We start from the raw sequence: 18,154 nt of genomic DNA on the forward strand, positions 1-18,154 counted from the left end.
CCCAAACTCCACCTTTCTTCTAGAAGGTTCTCGAACTTTCCAATGCTTAAGGTATAGGAGACGATCACACTCCCCTCTCGCCGCACTCTGATTGGCCGCCCAAACTCCAGGGGGCTGGCCAAAGCCGCTGCGCCCGCGACACGTCGCCACTCGCCTGCATAAGAAAGGCCAGGGTAAAAATCAGCGGAACTAACTTTCTCTTCCCACTCCTTCTCTCTTGCTGCTGGCGCCGGCGCACAGAGCGCCCCTCTTCCGCCGCAGCCAATGCCGCAGCCAACACATCAGCTGGGCACGAAAACAAAGCTAAATCCTCGGCAAACAAATCGCGGCTCTGATGATAAATAAACAAAATGCTTAAGCGAAGGAACAACAATAAACAATAAAGATGGTGAATCAGTTTGTTTGAGTTTGTTTTCTTTCTCGGCAAGTAAACAAGTTGATGCAAATCAAATCAAAACTGCATATAAATTCATTTTCAAAATAATAAACTTAAATGAAACTCTGCAAGCTTGACCATTGACTGGGAGTGTATGTAATCATTGGGACTGGGACTCTGACTGACCAGCCACTGCAGCAGACAAACTGCCGAATAAGCGCCGAAAATGAATGCATCGGCGTCGCTAATTGGGAAGAGCGAGTTGAATGGTCAGTTTATTAATTATAAAAACGATTCTCAGATCTAAAATGGGTTTTTTGTTTGGGAATTTAGACTTGATCAAAGGTCGGGCAAGCATGCAGGAGCTGGTTGGAGACGTGAAAGTCCTGCAAACCAGACTGCAGAACCTGGTGCCCTTGCAGGAGTTGGCCATGCGCTCCGTCGTCTCCAACCTGTCCAAACTGGACCCTGACTCGATCGACTACCTTCGTAAGACAACACTTTGTGGCTATTTACAGAGCTGTAACCATAAACTTCATGTTTTTCAGCCAGCACAGTGAAAACTGCGATCCTCGAGGCTGTCACGAAGTCAATTCCCCATGTCCCTTGTCGGACGTGAAACCCATCGAGACCGTGCTCGAGACCGGTCGAGACCATTGGTATCGGTGGGTCTCCATCGGTCTCGACTGGCCTCGGAAATTTGTAACTTTATCATCGTAGGGCATTTGTTCCACATGGTCTCGGTGGGTTTCAGCTGGTGTCGGTGGGTCTCGGTGGGTTTCAGCCGGTGTCGGTGGGTCTCGGTGGGTTTCAGCCGGTGTCGGTGGGTCTCGGTGGGTTTCAGGTGGTGTCGGTGGGTCTCGGTTGGTTTCAGCTGGTCTCGGTGGGTTTCAGCTGGTGTCGGTGGGTCTCGGTGGGTTTCAGCCGGTCTCGGTGGGTTTCAGCCGGTGTCGGTGGGTCTCGGTGGGTTTCAGCTGGTGTCGGTGGGTCTCGGTGGGTTTCAGCCGGTGTCGGTGGGTCTCGGTGGGTTTCAGCCGGTGTCGGTGGGTCTCGGTGGGTTTCAGCTGGTCTCGGTGGGTCTCGGGTCTATATAAGCTTATTTTTTTAATTTTGTAATTAGTTCATTCAAAATATATTTCAGTTTTAATTTATCATCAAGTCAACTTTAACACACAACTATCTTAATAATGTTTATTTAATGTGAACTTTTTTCATTTTTTTACATTCATAAATTTTATTAAAATTTTTCTTTATTTTAAATTTCAAAAATTTCAACTGATTTAACATTTGATTAAAAAAATTATATATTAAGTTAAAATTTTATTTAATTCATATTATATATTTACTTATGCGTAGAGATGTAATTTTTTAATTTTGTTCATGAAATGTTGACACTTATTCAAAATTCATTTGCCCCCTTTGATTCAGTTCAAAATGAAATTGATTAATTCTGGCGACTCTTCTATATATTATTTATCAGTATTTAAAAAAAAAAAAAAAATGGAATAAAAAAATGTGTCTCTGAATTTTTAACTAAATTTTCAATTGCTATTAATCAATATCTTGTTATTATTACTCTTTATTGACTTATTAAGATATATCCTATAGGTTGCTCTAGGTATTGAAGTAAGATTTTTGTATAAACTTGTATAATATTAATATAGTAATTGAAAATCCAATTATTAAAAAATCAGCGAGCGAGACATTATTTTATTCTATGCTTTTTAAGTAAATACTGAGATAAATAATAAAAATAGAAGAGTCACCAAAATTTATCAATTTCATATTGAAACTGAATCAAAGAGGGCAAATGAATTTTTAATAAGTGTTAACGGTTCATTAACAAAATTAATTTTTATGTAACTGCATTAGTAAATATTGTATGAATTAAATAAAATTTTAACTAAACATCGTTTTTTTAATCAAATGTTAATTTAGTTGAAATTATTGAAAATTAAAATAAAGAAAAGTTTTGTTAAATTTATGAATGTAAACAAAATTAATTAAGTTCACATAAAATAAACATTAAACTGAAACTTTATTAAAATAGTTGTGTATTAAGTTGACTTGATGATAAATTAAAACTAAAATATATTTTGAACGAAATAATTACAAAAAAAAAAAAATTGCTTTTATATAGACCCGAGACCCACCGAAACCAGCTGAAACCCACCGAGACCCACCGACACCGGCTGAAACCCACCGAGACCGGCTGAAACCCACCGAGACCCACCGACACCAGCTGAAACCCACCGAGACCAGCTGAAACCAACCGAGACCCACCGACACCACCTGAAACCCACCGAGACCCACCGACACCGGCTGAAACCCACCGAGACCCACCGACACCAGCTGAAACCCACCGAGACCATGTGGAACAAATGCCCTACGATGATAAAGTTACAAATTTCCGAGGCCAGTCGAGACCGATGGAGACCCACCGATACCAATGGTCTCGACCGGTCTCGAGCATGGTCTCGATGGGTTTCACGTCCGACAAGGGGTTGAAAACATCCCTAGATTCAATCTTCTCACCCTTGGCCTTGACCTCGCCCCAGACGGCACATGCATCGTCAAGGTACAACTATGTATTTTCATTTCATCCACTTTGTAAAAAAAAGTATTCAAAATCACTCTTTTGCATTTTGTTCCTAAAATTTTGGAAAGTCATTGATGAGAATAATAATAATTTATCTTTTTTCTTTCCTAAGCATTTTTGTAAACAATCCCTTTTTTTGTAGAAAATTTCTAATGGTTTCTCATATGATGAGAGAGACTCGCTCCAGCTTGATCTGAGCACCCTGAAGCGACTGATCACAGCAGACCTTCAGGACTTTGACTTGAATGTGATCGAAAAAGTTCCGTCCGTCTTCAGCAAAGAATCCGAGGAGATCTGGAAGTGCTTGGCCTCTTCGGCTCCCAACCTGACGAGCATTCGAGACCAGAGGGAAGCGTTTTATGAGGCAAGACCTGGACACTTGATCATCGAGTACCTTGCGAAATTCCCTTACCTGAGCGACCTACAGCTGACCACCTTCCGATTCTCCGACGGTATGATAATGGAGATAATTTGAAAATTTACTTTATTCTTAACCTAAATAAACACACAGAGGACATGAGAGTTCTGGGGACGAGCTGCACCAACCTGAGGAGTATCAACTTGACAAAGAATCCTGATCTGACAGGATGGACTGCTCTTGCTTGGAAATTTGCCCCTGCTGGAGAAAATTTCCTTTGGGGTTCGTTGGGGGAACATTTGAGCCGCTCACAGCAGATCTGCCAGGAAACGCTGCCGACCCTCAAAAAGCATTCGAATTGCTGCCCAATCTCAGAACCATCCAAGAATGGTATATTGACTTTGAAGGTTAGTAATAAAATTTGTTTTTGATTGTCGTTTTAATTGTCCTTAATTACATACTTGGTTAAAAATTGCCACTTCACTTCTTGGCTTTGCTTGCAATCAAAATATTGTATTATTATATAAAATTTTCAATTATTCCTAACCAAATCACACCAATAAAAAACGACTCCTGCCTTATTGAAATTGCGCATTGAATTACAACAGTCGACATTGTATTTAACTGACCCTGCGCTTATTGATTACAGATGCATTTGGACTGAACCCGCCAAACTTGTTGATCCCAGAGAATCCTCAACAGCCATCCAAATTGGAAGAGGTCATGGATATTGGTGGCCATGTTGAAATGTAAATATTTTCTTTAAATGTAAATATTTTACTATTTTTATTTGCCCGCAGTATTGGAAGTCACTTTCCTGAACTGGAGAGGATGCAATGCAGTTTAAGCCTGCCCCCGGAAACCTACACACAACTGCCCCTGTTGAAATCGCTTTATCAACTAAATTTCCCAAAGGACTACCTGGCCCTGCAACTAGTTGGCGCCACACTTGTCGAGATAATTATTACAAGATATTGCTCGGAACATGTAGACTTGCGTGTCGAATTTTGATTTTGTGTCCCAACCTGGAGAAGCTGCACCTGCGCGCTTGCTTTTTGCAAGAGGAGCAGCAGCACCGTGTCAACCCTGCCAGGTTGAAGCTGAAGGATCTGGAGCTGATAGCAGATCGCTCCCCCGTAAGCAATGCTGAAGATCTTGGCATGATCTTTTGGGATCTGTTGCTGGCCCCGAACCTCCAAAATGTCGGCCTTTTCAGCTTTTTCTGCACCGAGCCAAGGGCCCTCCTCGACTCGGCCTCGCCCTTCCTGCAACAACTGATCCACCTCAAGACTAATTTTCAGTTCAAGTGGCCCACCAATGAGACCAAAGACGTAGTGTTTCCTCACGCCCTTGACATGCACAACGAGCTGCTCTCGGGGCTCATCAGAACTTGCCACAAACTGGAAACATTTTTCTGTGAAATTCGTGTGCTGAAATATCGTAATATGGAGTTTCAGGAGGTACTTATTGTGGACGTTGAACCAGAGAGAGCCCGCTTGAATAGCCCGCGATTGTCCGCCGAGGTTTCTCGGTGAGTGGCGGATCGTGGCCATCTACCGGTCAACATTGGAACGATCAGAAAGTAAACAAACCGCCTCGTGTTTTTGCTGTCGCCGGAAAGAAGAAAGAAAGCAAATAGACTCACTTTTTATTCGCCGCCGGCCAACTCGTCCCAGTCCCGACCCGAATAAGTCATCAGGTTTGAGTTTAATTGCCCGCTCAAGTCATTTAAACCCATTTTGTCGTTTTCTCTCATCTCCGCCGTCCATGTTTGGATAATCCCCGGAGAAAATGACCATATAAGGCCCGATTTGAGAACTCGCGATCTGATTGGCCGGAACCTTCTGGAAGCGAGTAGAAGCAGACCGATGCGTTCTCTCATTGGCGCTGGGCAGTTGAGCGAGAGAGTTCGTGCTGAGACGCTGAAGGAGCAAGAGCTGCGCGCCGCGAGCTCTTGGCTGCCGACGGGTTTCGGACGAATTTCGGCCTAGATTTGCGAGTTCTCTGGTAGTGTGAATTGTTCCCTGAGTTGGTCTGGTGTTGGTTAGGCGTTTATTTGGTGAGTTTATTGGATTTTTAGTTAATTTTGCCCGGTTTGAGAAGTTACGTCGGCCGCACGTGGTGCTGAACCCCGCCGATTTTTGAGTTGTAAGTCCCGAAATTGTTTAGTTTTGCGTGGAAATTGTCGGAATAATTAGCGGTTGAATTGTTTTCGCCGCTAATTTGCATATTTTTGTCAGATTAGTGGAAGTTGCGAGTTTTGTGTAAACCGGTGAACCGAGCGCGCCCTGTCGGCGGCGGCGGTAACCGAGGCCCGATTCCTCCCATCGAGTTAGTTTGTTTCCCTTCCTCCCTTTGCCGGTAGAGGCGCTGTTGGCCGTTTCAAGTGTAAAGTACCGTGAAGTTAGCAAGTAGAATAAATAGAGGTTCAGTTTAAATTGTAATTCTTTGCGGTTTTCGTTCGTGAGTTGGAGTTTCCCGTGGGATTTAGTTTAAGATTAGGTAGAGTAGAGAGAGAGAAATAGTTTAAGAGAAGAAAAGTAAGAAGTTGAGTGGAGAAGAAGGAAATTGCAGAAAAGAGAGACTGAGAGAATACGATTGAACAAAGGAGGAGACCCGCGTTCAATCAAGTTATTCTCTTAGTTCTGAGTCGTTGGTGGAACAGGCCGTTGCCACGATTCAGAACTTGGGGGCCTGGCCTTGTCGTGCCTCACGTCGTCTGGCGTGACTCCACGGTGTAATCCGGTGTGTTAATTTTTCTTTTTAGTGGAAAGTTGGTTGCGTTTGGAAATTTCTTTTTGGTATTAGTGGAAAGTCTTTGTGAGTGTCCTTGGGGGCCTTATTAGTGTAGAAAATAGTAACCGCGAGGTGTAGGAAAATTTTGGAGTTTTAGTTTTGAGTGAATTTTTTTTCTTGTAGTATTAGAAAATTGGAAATTGCATTTTGTAAAAATTGTGTGAATTTGCTGTAAATAAAGGAGTAATACAATGGATGTATTTTCTCCAAACCATTTCCCTGTCCCACAATCGACTCCATGTTACCCATATGTCGATAGTTTGCGCTTGAGCGAACCACCCACCCCGTTGCAGAAATGGATCCCTGTGGAACTATCTCATCAATTGATTGCCGAGGAACGTCGCCGACTGGTGGCTCAACAACTACAATGGGTGCAAAACGGTGCCTACTTGGACGGTGGACCTCTTGGTGCCCAAGCAGCTCAGTTTCCTCCTGGTGCCCACGCAGCCCAAATACCTACTGGTGCTCCATTGGTGAACGGTGCCTATCTTGGTGGTGTTGCTCATGGTGCCCCAATGGTACCAAACGGTGCTCATTTCCCTGTAATTCCAAGCGGTGCCTACCCTCCCGGAGCAAATGGTGCTCATGCTGCTTCAGTGGTGCACAATGGTGTTCATTATGGTGGACCTCCTGGTGCACAATCAGCCCAAATTCCTCCTGGTGCTCAAATGGTGCACAATGGTGCTCAAATGGTGAACAGTAATCCTCCTGCCGTTTCATTCTTTGTCAACTCAGCTCGTGCTCATAGTGTCCCAATGGTTCCAAATGGTGCTCAGCTTGGCGGAGCAAGTGGTGCTCACCTCCCTTTTCACCTTAGTGGTGCCCACTCAGTTCCCTTCCCAGCCAATTCTAATAGTGCTCATGCAGCTCTATGGTTTAAGTCTTTTGAGGTGTACACGCCACCAGGTTATTCCTATGCGACTTTTGCTTCGGCTTTCCGCACGCAATTCTTCCCTCAGAGCCTGCAGTATCCTTTTGATAGTGACGCTTCTTCGTACATTAGCCCTGTTGGTGCTCATAGTGCTCCTGTTGACAATGTTGCCAATTGTGGTATTCCTTTCAACCCAGGTTCGAACAGTGATGCTCATGGTGCACACATTGATCTTCATGCACAAAGAGCGCAGAACACTGTTGGTGTCCATGACCGAGCAGTAACGTCTTCAGAGAGTATTTCTAGTGGTGACCTTTTGACATCAACACAACAAGAACTGGCGAGTCCTGAAGATTCTCCGAAAGGTGTTGCCGAGCTTTCTCAGCACCCACAGGATGGGGGGCCGTTAGCAGCAGTTAGTATAGGTGAGCAGTCAGACGGCAAAGTTTCCAGCTCTTTGGCAGTGAATGAGGATCTTCAGCCTCCACTTCATGACCAACATGTTTCTGATGCTAATCAATTGCTCTCTTTATCCCCTCAACACACCGCCAATGTTCCCAGGTGTGAAACGGAACTGTTTCCAACACCCCAAGCCTATTTCAGGAAGGAAGAGCCCTCCCTGTACCTACAATTGTCCTATTACCAGCTGAACCAGCTGATTAAAAAATTGAACTCCAATCCCCCTAATGATGACTGTGAGCCAGAAAAGGACCCCGAACCTGGAGATGACCCTGTACTGGCGCAGATAGGAAGCATAGACGTGGGACCTGGATCTGACCTTGAAGTCAACCTAGGACTGAGTGACCTGTTTTATGAGCCGGAGACGTGCACAATCATCAACGAGGACCACCAGCTAGCGCTAGAGGATTGTGTGAAGGACGAGATGCTGACCATTGGAACAGAAGCCTCATTACAGCACGACTACACAGAAGTGAGACGTTTTGCGAAGCTAGCAGACGCTGATGCTGGTTCTGGTTTTGGCCTGCTGCCACAAGTGACAACAACTGTACGCGCCAAGGAGCCTGCCCTGCAGAAGACACTCTTCAACACCAGGTGCAACATCTTGGATGAGCCGCATGGACCGGACATCACTCTGAAGGAAGACAAGGCTGATGACAACCAAACTGCTCCATGTGTCCTGAGACAATCGGACACCTACGTGGGATCCAGGGCGGTCAGGCTGCGAAAGTCGTCTGACAGGCGTTCAAGCAGGGCTACCCCTTACATGATTCCTCCCTCAGAACCACCAGATAAGCTGCCCTTGCGCACATTCTGCCTGGCTGACCCGAGATTGGCTGAGTGTCGTCCTTACATTCATCCAAGTCATCATCCACCCGATTCCCTCGCCCTAAGCTCCTTTAGTAAGTTTTTGCCAAATGTTTCTTCGAGACATATGACAAAAACTTGGGGGGCATGAACCAGAGAGAGCCCGCTTGAATAGCCCGCGATTGTCCGCCGAGGTTTCTCGGTGAGTGGCGGATCGTGGCCATCTACCGGTCAACATTGGAACGATCAGAAAGTAAACAAACCGCCTCGTGTTTTTGCTGTCGCCGGAAAGAAGAAAGAAAGCAAATAGACTCACTTTTTATTCGCCGCCGGCCAACTCGTCCCAGTCCCGACCCGAATAAGTCATCAGGTTTGAGTTTAATTGCCCGCTCAAGTCATTTAAACCCATTTTGTCGTTTTCTCTCATCTCCGCCGTCCATGTTTGGATAATCCCCGGAGAAAATGACCATATAAGGCCCGATTTGAGAACTCGCGATCTGATTGGCCGGAACCTTCTGGAAGCGAGTAGAAGCAGACCGATGCGTTCTCTCATTGGCGCTGGGCAGTTGAGCGAGAGAGTTCGTGCTGAGACGCTGAAGGAGCAAGAGCTGCGCGCCGCGAGCTCTTGGCTGCCGACGGGTTTCGGACGAATTTCGGCCTAGATTTGCGAGTTCTCTGGTAGTGTGAATTGTTCCCTGAGTTGGTCTGGTGTTGGTTAGGCGTTTATTTGGTGAGTTTATTGGATTTTTAGTTAATTTTGCCCGGTTTGAGAAGTTACGTCGGCCGCACGTGGTGCTGAACCCCGCCGATTTTTGAGTTGTAAGTCCCGAAATTGTTTAGTTTTGCGTGGAAATTGTCGGAATAATTAGCGGTTGAATTGTTTTCGCCGCTAATTTGCATATTTTTGTCAGATTAGTGGAAGTTGCGAGTTTTGTGTAAACCGGTGAACCGAGCGCGCCCTGTCGGCGGCGGCGGTAACCGAGGCCCGATTCCTCCCATCGAGTTAGTTTGTTTCCCTTCCTCCCTTTGCCGGTAGAGGCGCTGTTGGCCGTTTCAAGTGTAAAGTACCGTGAAGTTAGCAAGTAGAATAAATAGAGGTTCAGTTTAAATTGTAATTCTTTGCGGTTTTCGTTCGTGAGTTGGAGTTTCCCGTGGGATTTAGTTTAAGATTAGGTAGAGTAGAGAGAGAGAAATAGTTTAAGAGAAGAAAAGTAAGAAGTTGAGTGGAGAAGAAGGAAATTGCAGAAAAGAGAGACTGAGAGAATACGATTGAACAAAGGAGGAGACCCGCGTTCAATCAAGTTATTCTCTTAGTTCTGAGTCGTTGGTGGAACAACGTGTCTCCCGAGTGGCACAGAATCCCCAAACAAAAATTGGTAGTTTGAAGAAGTTGACACTCGAGGAGATGATCATGGAAATGCAGATATCGGGCTTTTTCCTCGTTGCAAAAAATTGTTTTTTATTCAAAAAAACAAATCGCTCTACCAGTATTTCTCTTGCTCATGAAATAGGGTCGCAGCCCGTGACTGAAACTGGTTTTTGAATAGAAACAATTTTTTGCAACGAGGAAAATGCCCGATATCTTCATTTCCAAAAAAAGGTAGATCTCAAATATTGATTAGAGAGATATTTTCCGTACAGCTTAAACCTAAAATCACATTTGTGACTTAATGAGATGTCCTGATGTCCTCCAATGTGTCTTTCAAGACATTTTTATTTTTAAAGGATTCATTGTAGCATTTGCAACAGCCCAAAATAATTAAGACTATGGCTAATTTAAAAACAAAATAATTGACTGATTATGCCAGTATGTGCATTTAAATCACAAACGCTTCTATAATGGTCTCATTACAATGGTACAAGTTTTTAATATTAAAAGGTCTTTAAATGCAATATGCTATTAAGACACAAGATTCAGACCTCATCATTCTAGCAATTGTTCAGTCATTTGAACAAATTTTAATTTTAAACACAAAATGTATTTATTTATTCTTATTCAATCTTGATATTCTTGATATACTGCCATTATGAGAGTTGGATGAAATGAATTAATAAACACACAAATCAATATAATTATTGAGTAATTAAATTTCATGCACGTTTTATTAATGGTGCAGTCACTTCCATAAAACCTTCAAATTTTATTTGTATCTACACTTTAAAGCAGCCAAATGAAATCCACTGATCCGAGATGTTCTTGGTCACAAAAATATGATATTCCAACAATTGGTTCTAGTAAAAATTTTAAAATCAAAAGCTATCCTTTTGAATTATTAGATGAACCTAAAATACTTTGTAGTTCGCACAATCCAAAATCCAATCCCCGCTAGCATTTCAAATTGGCGCCGATTTGCCCTCTGGTGACAGAGCTGTGAGTCGAAGGGGTGTTTAAAACGGAGTTAAGGATTGGCCATCCTTGAAACTCAACTTTGTAGATGAAAGGTTCAGAAAAATACTCAAAAAATACTGTCCGTGGATCTGAAAATGTATATTTTAACAATATTTCTAAATAACTTGGTAAATTAAGCTTAATTATTTAGTAAAAGTTAAATGCATGTGTACTCCTTTTTATACACGCCATTGACGCCATTTGGTTCGTTTTCTTTCTCGGCAAGTTCAACAAGTTGCTGCAAATCAAATAAAAACTATAAATTTATTTTGAAATAATAATTTTAAACTCTGCAAGCTTGAACATTGACTGGGAGTGATCATTGGGACTCTGACTGACCAGCCACTGCAGCAGACAAACTGCCGAAGCGCCGAAAATGGATGAATCGGCGTCGCTAATTTCGAAGAGCGAGTTGAATGGTCAGTTTATTTAATTATAAAAACGATCCGAAAATCTGAAATGGGGTTTTAATTTGGGAATATAGACTTGGTCAAAGGTCGGGCCAGCGTGCAGGAGCTGGTCGGAGCTGCGAAAGTCCTGCAGACCAGACTGCAGAACCTGGTGCCCTTGAAGGAGTTGGCCATGCGCACCGTCGTCTCCAGCCTGCCCAAACTGGACCCTGATTCCATCAACAACCTTCGTAAGTCAACATTTTTGGCTATTTGCTCAGTTAAAACCACAATTCATGTTTTGCAGCCAGCAGTATAAAAGCTGCATTCCTTGAGCTCATCACAAAGTCAATTCCCAGGGATGCTGTTCGTTATGTGAGTCCTGATTGTCCTGAACTTGGCCTTGATTTTGCTTCAGACGGCACTTGCGTCCTCAAGGTACAATTATTTTCATCCACTTCGTTGGATGGAAATTGAAACTTCAAGCAGTATTTTTAAATAACATATTATATTTCCGGCTTAAGTTTTGGAACGTCATTGACAAGAACAATAACAATCAAGAATTTTTTTTAATCAATCTCTTTTTTGCAGAAAATTGTCAATGGGTGCACATTTGAGGAGAAAGACTTACTCATGCCTGATCTGAGCATAATGAAGCAGCTCATATCTTCAGACCTTCAAGATTTTGACTTTAATGCAATTGAAAGGGATACGACCGTCTTCAGCGAAGAATCCGAGGAAATCTGGAAGTGCTTGGCCTCTTCGGCCCCCAACCTGACAAGTGTTAAGGACCTGTGGAAAGAGTGTCAACTGCCGAGACCTGGACACCTGATTGTCGAGTACCTTGCTAAGTTTCCCAACCTGAGGGACCTTGAGCTGGCCACCTTCCGATTCTCAGACGGTATGATTCTGAAGCTTTTCTTTATTCTTTACCTGAAATAAAAATGTACACACAGAGGACATTAGAGTGCTGAGTACGAGCTGCCCCAACCTCAGGAGTATCACTTTGACAAGGAATCCTGACCTGACCGAGCAAGGACTGCATTTGCTTCAAAATTTGCCCCTGCTGAAGAAAATTATCTTCGGTGGTGATTCAAACATGCTTTTAACGTTGGGAGAGCCGAATTTGCTAGAAAATGCTGCCTGCCATCAAAAAGCATTCGAATTGCTGCCAAACCTCAAATCCATCCTCGTGTGGGACGATACCAGGGGCGGTTAGTAAATATGCATTTTTGTTGTTCTGATTTTAGCTACATTTATTAATTAATTTGGTTAAAAAATTTCCACTCACTTCTTATGGACTTGGAAGATTGAACATATGATTATGTAAAATCTTAAATTATTCACTTCAAAATCACTCCAATAACAAAAAATGTTTCCGTTATTTAAATTATGTTCAGAATTACAAAAGTTGACTTTCCATTTTTGGACCTTTTATTGATTGCATTCAATTAATTTTACAGGTGATCCTGATTCACCTTACTTGCCAGACTTGTTCTTCCCTAAGAATCCTCCACAGCCATTCATGTTGCAGGAGGCGTCAGATATCCATGTTTTACATGCTCAAAAGTAAGTATTTTATAACTTTTCTCATTTAAAAATTTATAATTTTTTTACCACCAGCATTACGAATCACTTTCCTGAACTGACGAAGGTGTACTACAGAGAGCACCTGCCCCTGGAGCGCCTGCCGCGGTTGCGAACGCTGGATGGGCTGCAGTTCCCCGAGGACTACCCGGTCCTGCAACTGTTTGGCTCCAAACTTGTTGAGATTATTGTTGATGTTTCTAGCGGTGGACTCGTTGATTTGGGTCACATTCTGGTTTCGTGCCCCAACCTGGAGAAGCTGCACCTGCGCGCTTGCTTTTTGCAAGAGGAGCAGCAGCACCCTGTCGACCCTGCCAGATTGAAGCTGAAGGATCTGCAGCTGGTAGCAGATCCCATCGAAGACAACCCTGAAGAACCTCGCATGATCTTCTGGGATCTGTTGCTGGCGCCGAACCTCCAGAAAGTCTGCCTTCTCTGCTTCCTCTTCACCGAGCCAAAGGCCCTCCTCGACTCGGCTTTGCCCTTCCTGCAACAACTGACCTACATCGAGACCAGTTTTGAGTTCAAGTGGCCCACCGAGGATACCAAAGATGAAGAGTTTCCGCAAGTCCTGGACGTGCACAACGAGCTGCTCTCGGGGCTCATCAGAAACTGCCCTAAATTGGAAACAATTAAATGTGACATTGGTCTGCCAAGATTGTTTAGAACAACAGATCAAGATGGTCGAGTTCTTTATTTACCTACAGAAAATCACACATTGATTTTGGCAGATGTGTCTCCGGAATGGCGCAGAATCCCCAAGCAAATGGAAGATGTGGAAGATGATTAGAGAGCCATTTTTCTGAAGCTTGAATAACATTTGTAATTTATTTTCCAATGTCTTCGATGCCATTTTACATACAAAAAGTCAATTCTAGTATTTGCAAAAGCTCAAAATAATGAAAACTAAGGCTAATTTTAAAACAAAATGATTGACTGATTATGCTAGTTCGTGTCTTTGCACCATGTGCGCTTATCAAATGGTCTGAATTGCTCCTTAAAAGAGTACAAGTTTTAACATTGAAAGTTCTTTAAATGCATTCATTTAAGCAATTAAGATTAAAGTCATATTTGCGAGTGTCCAGTCATTGAGTTTACAAAAATATAATTTTGAACGTAAACGAAAAATGTATTGCTCATTATTTAAGTCTCCATGCTAGCCATTTATGAGAGGTGGACTGAAAGTTTTACAAGTGAAATGAATTAATAAACACAAATTACTATTAACAAATTTAATTTCTGGTTTGTTTTATTAATGCTGCAATCTCTAGCATAAAACCTTCTTCCAATTTTATATTATCATTTCATTAAAGCAGCCAAGTGTGATATCCGCAGTGATGTTCTTGCGTTTTCATTTAATCTTAAAAATCATTTAAATAACAAGAAAAAAGTTTGATTTCTGTGTGAACATGGTTTCAAAGTATTTTAATAACCGAAAATTCTTTTTATGCAAAATTCAGGAAATATCCCCCAGTGGGAATCGAACCCACAACCACCATGGCAACAGGCTTACAGAGGCAAGTGCTTCTGGCGCCAAAAGTCAAATCAAAAAGGGGCGTGGCCGCTTAAAACTTTGTAAACAAACACAATTCAAACATAATCTTCTAAATTTACTCAAATTTCACCGCAAATTTCAGAATTTTCCGGTATTCCAAACCTTTTATTACTGTCTCGGTTTGTTAATTTGCTGATTTGTTCCTTAATTTGGATTATTTTCGATAATTCTTCCAGGTGAAATGGAAAATCCACCAACCAGCGTCTCGACAACAGATCAAGAAACGAAAGTCAGAATCGAGGAAAATGACAGTGGTAGAGATGAACCGTCCGAGCTGGACTTCAAGAGGCCCGTTTTCACTTTGCCGTCGAAGAAAAAACCCGGTCCGAGCGCCCTGAAAGCAGCGGACATTCCTGTGAAGCCTCCGGAGCCTCCTCCGCAGAAGGAAAATTCCTCTTCTGCAGCCCCCAAGGAAAATAAATTGCCTCCACTTCCATACTCGGAACCGTCTTGGGGTGGCACGGTTGCCCCTGAAGAATACAGTTTGGAGGTTTTATTCGTGCAAATTTTTGTTTGAATTCTGTCTTTAAGTTTGTTTTGGTTTCAGGTTTTGAAAAACGGGAGCATCGTGGAGAGGATCGCCCTGGACACGCGGCCCTTCTACGTTTTCGGCCGCCTCTCGAACTGCGACGTCCAGATGAACCACCCGTCCACCTCGAGGTTCCACGCCGTTCTGCAGTACCGGTCTGAGGCTGAAGGGGAAAATCCCAGTGGCTTTTACTTGTTCGACTTGAAAAGCACCCACGGCACTTTCATCAACAAGCAAAAGCTCAAGCCTGAGGTTTTTGCGCCTGTCAGGGTCGGCCACATGATTCAAATCGGGGGCAGCACCAGAATGCTCATTCTTCAGGTACTTATTCTTTCCTCAAATTACAAGGAAATTAACGGGAATTAGTTCTTTTCATTGCTATTCAAATTTTAGTCCAAGTCCTTTGATACAAACTTAAATTGAATTTAAATTTTCCAAATTGCTTTACTTTTTGAAATTGAGTAAATTTTTTACCAAATATTGTCTTCATTTTCAGGAAAATTATTAAAATTTACTAATTAAACATATCGTAAATTAATTCATACTCTTGAACTTTTAATTTGCCATCTTCTTTAAATTTGAATTTAGTGAAAAATGTTAAACAAGATCTCAATTTTGATTTTAAATTTTGAACAGGGACCTGACGAGGATGCAGAGCCCGAGTCTCAGTTCACGGTGACGGAACTCGTGCAGCAGAAAAGGGAAAAGGAGGTGGAAAAGAAGCGGCTCGAGCTTTTGCGAGTGGCCGAGGAAAAGGCGCTCGAGGAGAAAAAAAGGGTCGAGGAAGAAAACGCCGGCATCGACTGGGGCATGGGTGCGGTTTTTTCACTTAAAAATTCAGGAATGTCCAAATTGACTTGCAATTTCAACAGGTGAGGACGCGGACGAAGAGACGGACCTGACGGAGAACCCGTACGCGAGCACGACCAACGAGGAATTGTATTTGACAGACCCGAAGAAGAGTCTGCGGGGCTGGTTCGAGCGGGAGGGCGAGGAGTTGGTGTACGACTGCCAGGAAAAAACCAACGGCCAGTTTGTGTGCAGGGTCGTGCTGCCGGTGGACGACGCCGGCGGCCGGCCGCTGGTGGCCGAGGCCCTCGTCAGGGGCAAGAAGAAGGAGGCCGTCGTCCAGTGCGCCCTCGAGGCCTGCAGACTCCTCGACAGGCAGGGCCTCTTCCGCAAAGCCACTCACGGTACTCATTCCAGGCCAATCAACATTTTCAGACACTCTTGTCACTTCCCCTGAAGAGTTTTTGATTTAATTCTGTTTTAAATTATCCTCAGGAGGAGTAAATTCATAATTATGATCTTTATTAGTCAAATTGTTTTATTATTTTGCGTATTAAAAAATTGTGGAATTGCAGAGGCAAGAGGAAAAAAGAAGAAAGACTGGGACGAGGAAGGAGACAGCGACGATGACACTTTCCTGGACAGAACTGGCGCTGTCGAAATGAGGCGTCAGAGGAAAATTGAAGGGAAATCTTCGCAAAGAGCTCAGACTTACGATTCGCTGGTAAATTTGCTAATAATTAATCAAAAACTCCATTTAGATTAAATTAATTTTGTATAATTCCAGGTTGAAGAGTTGGAAAAAGTGAGGGAAAACATTAAAAAAGTGCAAGCCGAGTTGGACGAAAGAGAAAAATCGAGCAGCAAATTGGATGCTTCTCAAAAAGGGGAGCAGGACGAGCTGGACGCCTTCATGTCAACCCTGAGCAAGGACTCGACCCAGGACAAAATTAAAAGAAGGGCGGCGAAGGTTAGATTATTTGTAATTATGTCGGGAATTTAATTAATCATCCAATTTTAGACTCAGCTTATGAAACTGCAGCAAGACGAGAAGCGTCTCGTGAAACTTGCCAACATAGCTCGACCAGCGTCCCTGCCAGAACTCAAAGTGCAGACCTTGGAGGAGGTGAAAAAGGAAACCTTTGTCGGAGCCAGGCCGGTTGCGAAGCCGAAAGAAAATTTAGCCTCGGTGAGTTCACTAATAAAAGAAATCTTGTGAAATAAAAATATCAATTTCAGACAAGTTCTGCTGTTTGTGTTCCGTTGGAAGAAAGTTTTGAAGAGGAGGAAGAAGACGATGCGGAGGAAAAACAGAGTCCTGAGCCAGTTGAACCACAAACGGAATTGGAATGTACGAAGAGAAAATTAGGTCCTTCGTTCCCTCCGGAGATTTTGGCCAAATTGTACGAAGACCCTGTTCTGGACGACGAGGACGAAGACGAAGACGGGGAGTTCAAAGGGCCGAAGAGACAAAGGGTCAGGAGCAGACACAGCAAGGTGAAATTTCAATCGAATTTTGTTTATTTTTCTAAAGATTGATTAATTTCAGAATGCGGAGAAGAGCAAAAGCAAAACGCACTACGATGACGAGAGTGGGGACTATTCGACGTGGGTGCCGCCTTCGGACCAGAAGGGCGACGGGAGGACAAAACTGAATGATAAATTGGGATATTGAATGGTCAATAAAAAGTCAAACAGGCAAAATCAAAAACGATAATTGTTAATTGAAACTTTACCTTAATTAGAAGTTTTTAATTTATTTTAGCTATTTTAATTAAAACATTGTTATGAATAATTTTTAAATAACATAAATTTGTTTGTTGGGTCTTGAATGGTAGCTTTTGAAGCGGCAACACTTGATTATTTAGGCGGTTGCCTGCTTTTATTCTCTGTTTTTGACGAGAGTCGCTCTGGCCGGAGCAAGAAATGTAATTGCCAGCGAGAGTCTCGATCTCTTCTCACTGCTCTAATATGTTTTATTCTCTTTGTCACGGAAATGAACACTCGAAAGAGCTTTTTCTCTACTTTTCATGGCAACAGAGCTTTTTCTTGCCAACGTTTTATCTTTGCACATCCCTTTTCTGCGCCGCTGCTGCTTTTATTAAGGGACAGAGACGCACACAAAGGAGGAGATACTGCGCCGCGCGCCACTTTTATTCTGCAACATCAGTGCCAAAATCCACTCAGCGCGCAGCTAAAAAGCTCTCTTTCTTCGCAACCCTTTTATGAAATTAATTAATCATTCCGCAGCTGATTTATGCGCTCCTTTGTTTTCCTCCTTAAAATATGAATTAAGAGACTTCTTGTTGTGTTTTTTTGTTCAAAATATGTATAATAGCGCCGGGCCTTTGACAAAAGTCTCTCATGGCGCCGCTCTTGGAAAGTTCAAAGCGAAAAAGGTGCGCTTGAAATGTAGAAACAAAAAATTTGTGACTTTACGGCGATCAAGGTTTTACTGGAAAGTGTAAATTAGTAATAAAAGTTGCTTGAAATTTATTTCTGCTCAAATGTTAACTTCTTGGACCAAATTAATTGGCACCAAATTTCAAACTCCTGATTTTTCATGCCTTCTGATCCAAAAAAAGAAACAATTCAAACCTCAATTCGACACAATATTATTGAATTTAAAAACAAAGCAAGTACTTTCAAC

At 42.8% G+C, this 18,154-nt stretch overlaps 2 protein-coding genes across 4 annotated transcripts; both read left to right on the forward strand.

Moving 5' to 3' along the window:
• Positions 1 to 8,424: 8,424 nt before the first annotated feature.
• LOC132204056 (kanadaptin) lies at positions 8,425 to 17,203 on the forward strand. Of its 3 annotated transcripts, none has more exons than XM_059632297.1 (10): positions 8,425 to 8,996; positions 14,363 to 14,676; positions 14,734 to 15,036; positions 15,352 to 15,529; positions 15,588 to 15,908; positions 16,080 to 16,228; positions 16,292 to 16,474; positions 16,526 to 16,693; positions 16,744 to 17,001; positions 17,054 to 17,203. In XM_059632297.1, exons 2-10 carry the CDS (start codon positions 14,368 to 14,370, stop codon positions 17,177 to 17,179), a joined length of 1,995 nt encoding a protein of 664 aa, XP_059488280.1. In that variant the 5' UTR covers positions 8,425 to 8,996; positions 14,363 to 14,367; the 3' UTR covers positions 17,180 to 17,203. The 3 variants fall into 3 exon arrangements, with proteins under 3 accessions (XP_059488280.1, XP_059488278.1, XP_059488279.1); XM_059632295.1 differs by lacking the exon at positions 8,425 to 8,996 and adding an exon at positions 14,167 to 14,305; XM_059632296.1 differs by lacking the exon at positions 8,425 to 8,996 and adding an exon at positions 14,182 to 14,277.
• Positions 9,501 to 13,867, forward strand: LOC132204057 (uncharacterized). The gene is made up of 8 exons (XM_059632298.1): positions 9,501 to 9,642; positions 10,953 to 11,074; positions 11,140 to 11,295; positions 11,352 to 11,482; positions 11,636 to 11,945; positions 12,001 to 12,258; positions 12,508 to 12,613; positions 12,668 to 13,867. The coding sequence occupies exons 2-8, from the start codon at positions 11,032 to 11,034 to the stop codon at positions 13,419 to 13,421; spliced, it is 1,758 nt and encodes a 585-aa protein (XP_059488281.1). The 5' UTR covers positions 9,501 to 9,642; positions 10,953 to 11,031; the 3' UTR covers positions 13,422 to 13,867.
• Positions 17,204 to 18,154: the final 951 nt, after the last annotated feature.

Source organism: Neocloeon triangulifer, unplaced genomic scaffold (assembly GCF_031216515.1).
Source record: "Neocloeon triangulifer isolate White Clay Creek 2 clone unplaced genomic scaffold, ASM3121651v1 ptg000020l, whole genome shotgun sequence".
Lineage (NCBI taxonomy): Eukaryota > Metazoa > Arthropoda > Insecta > Ephemeroptera > Baetidae > Neocloeon > Neocloeon triangulifer.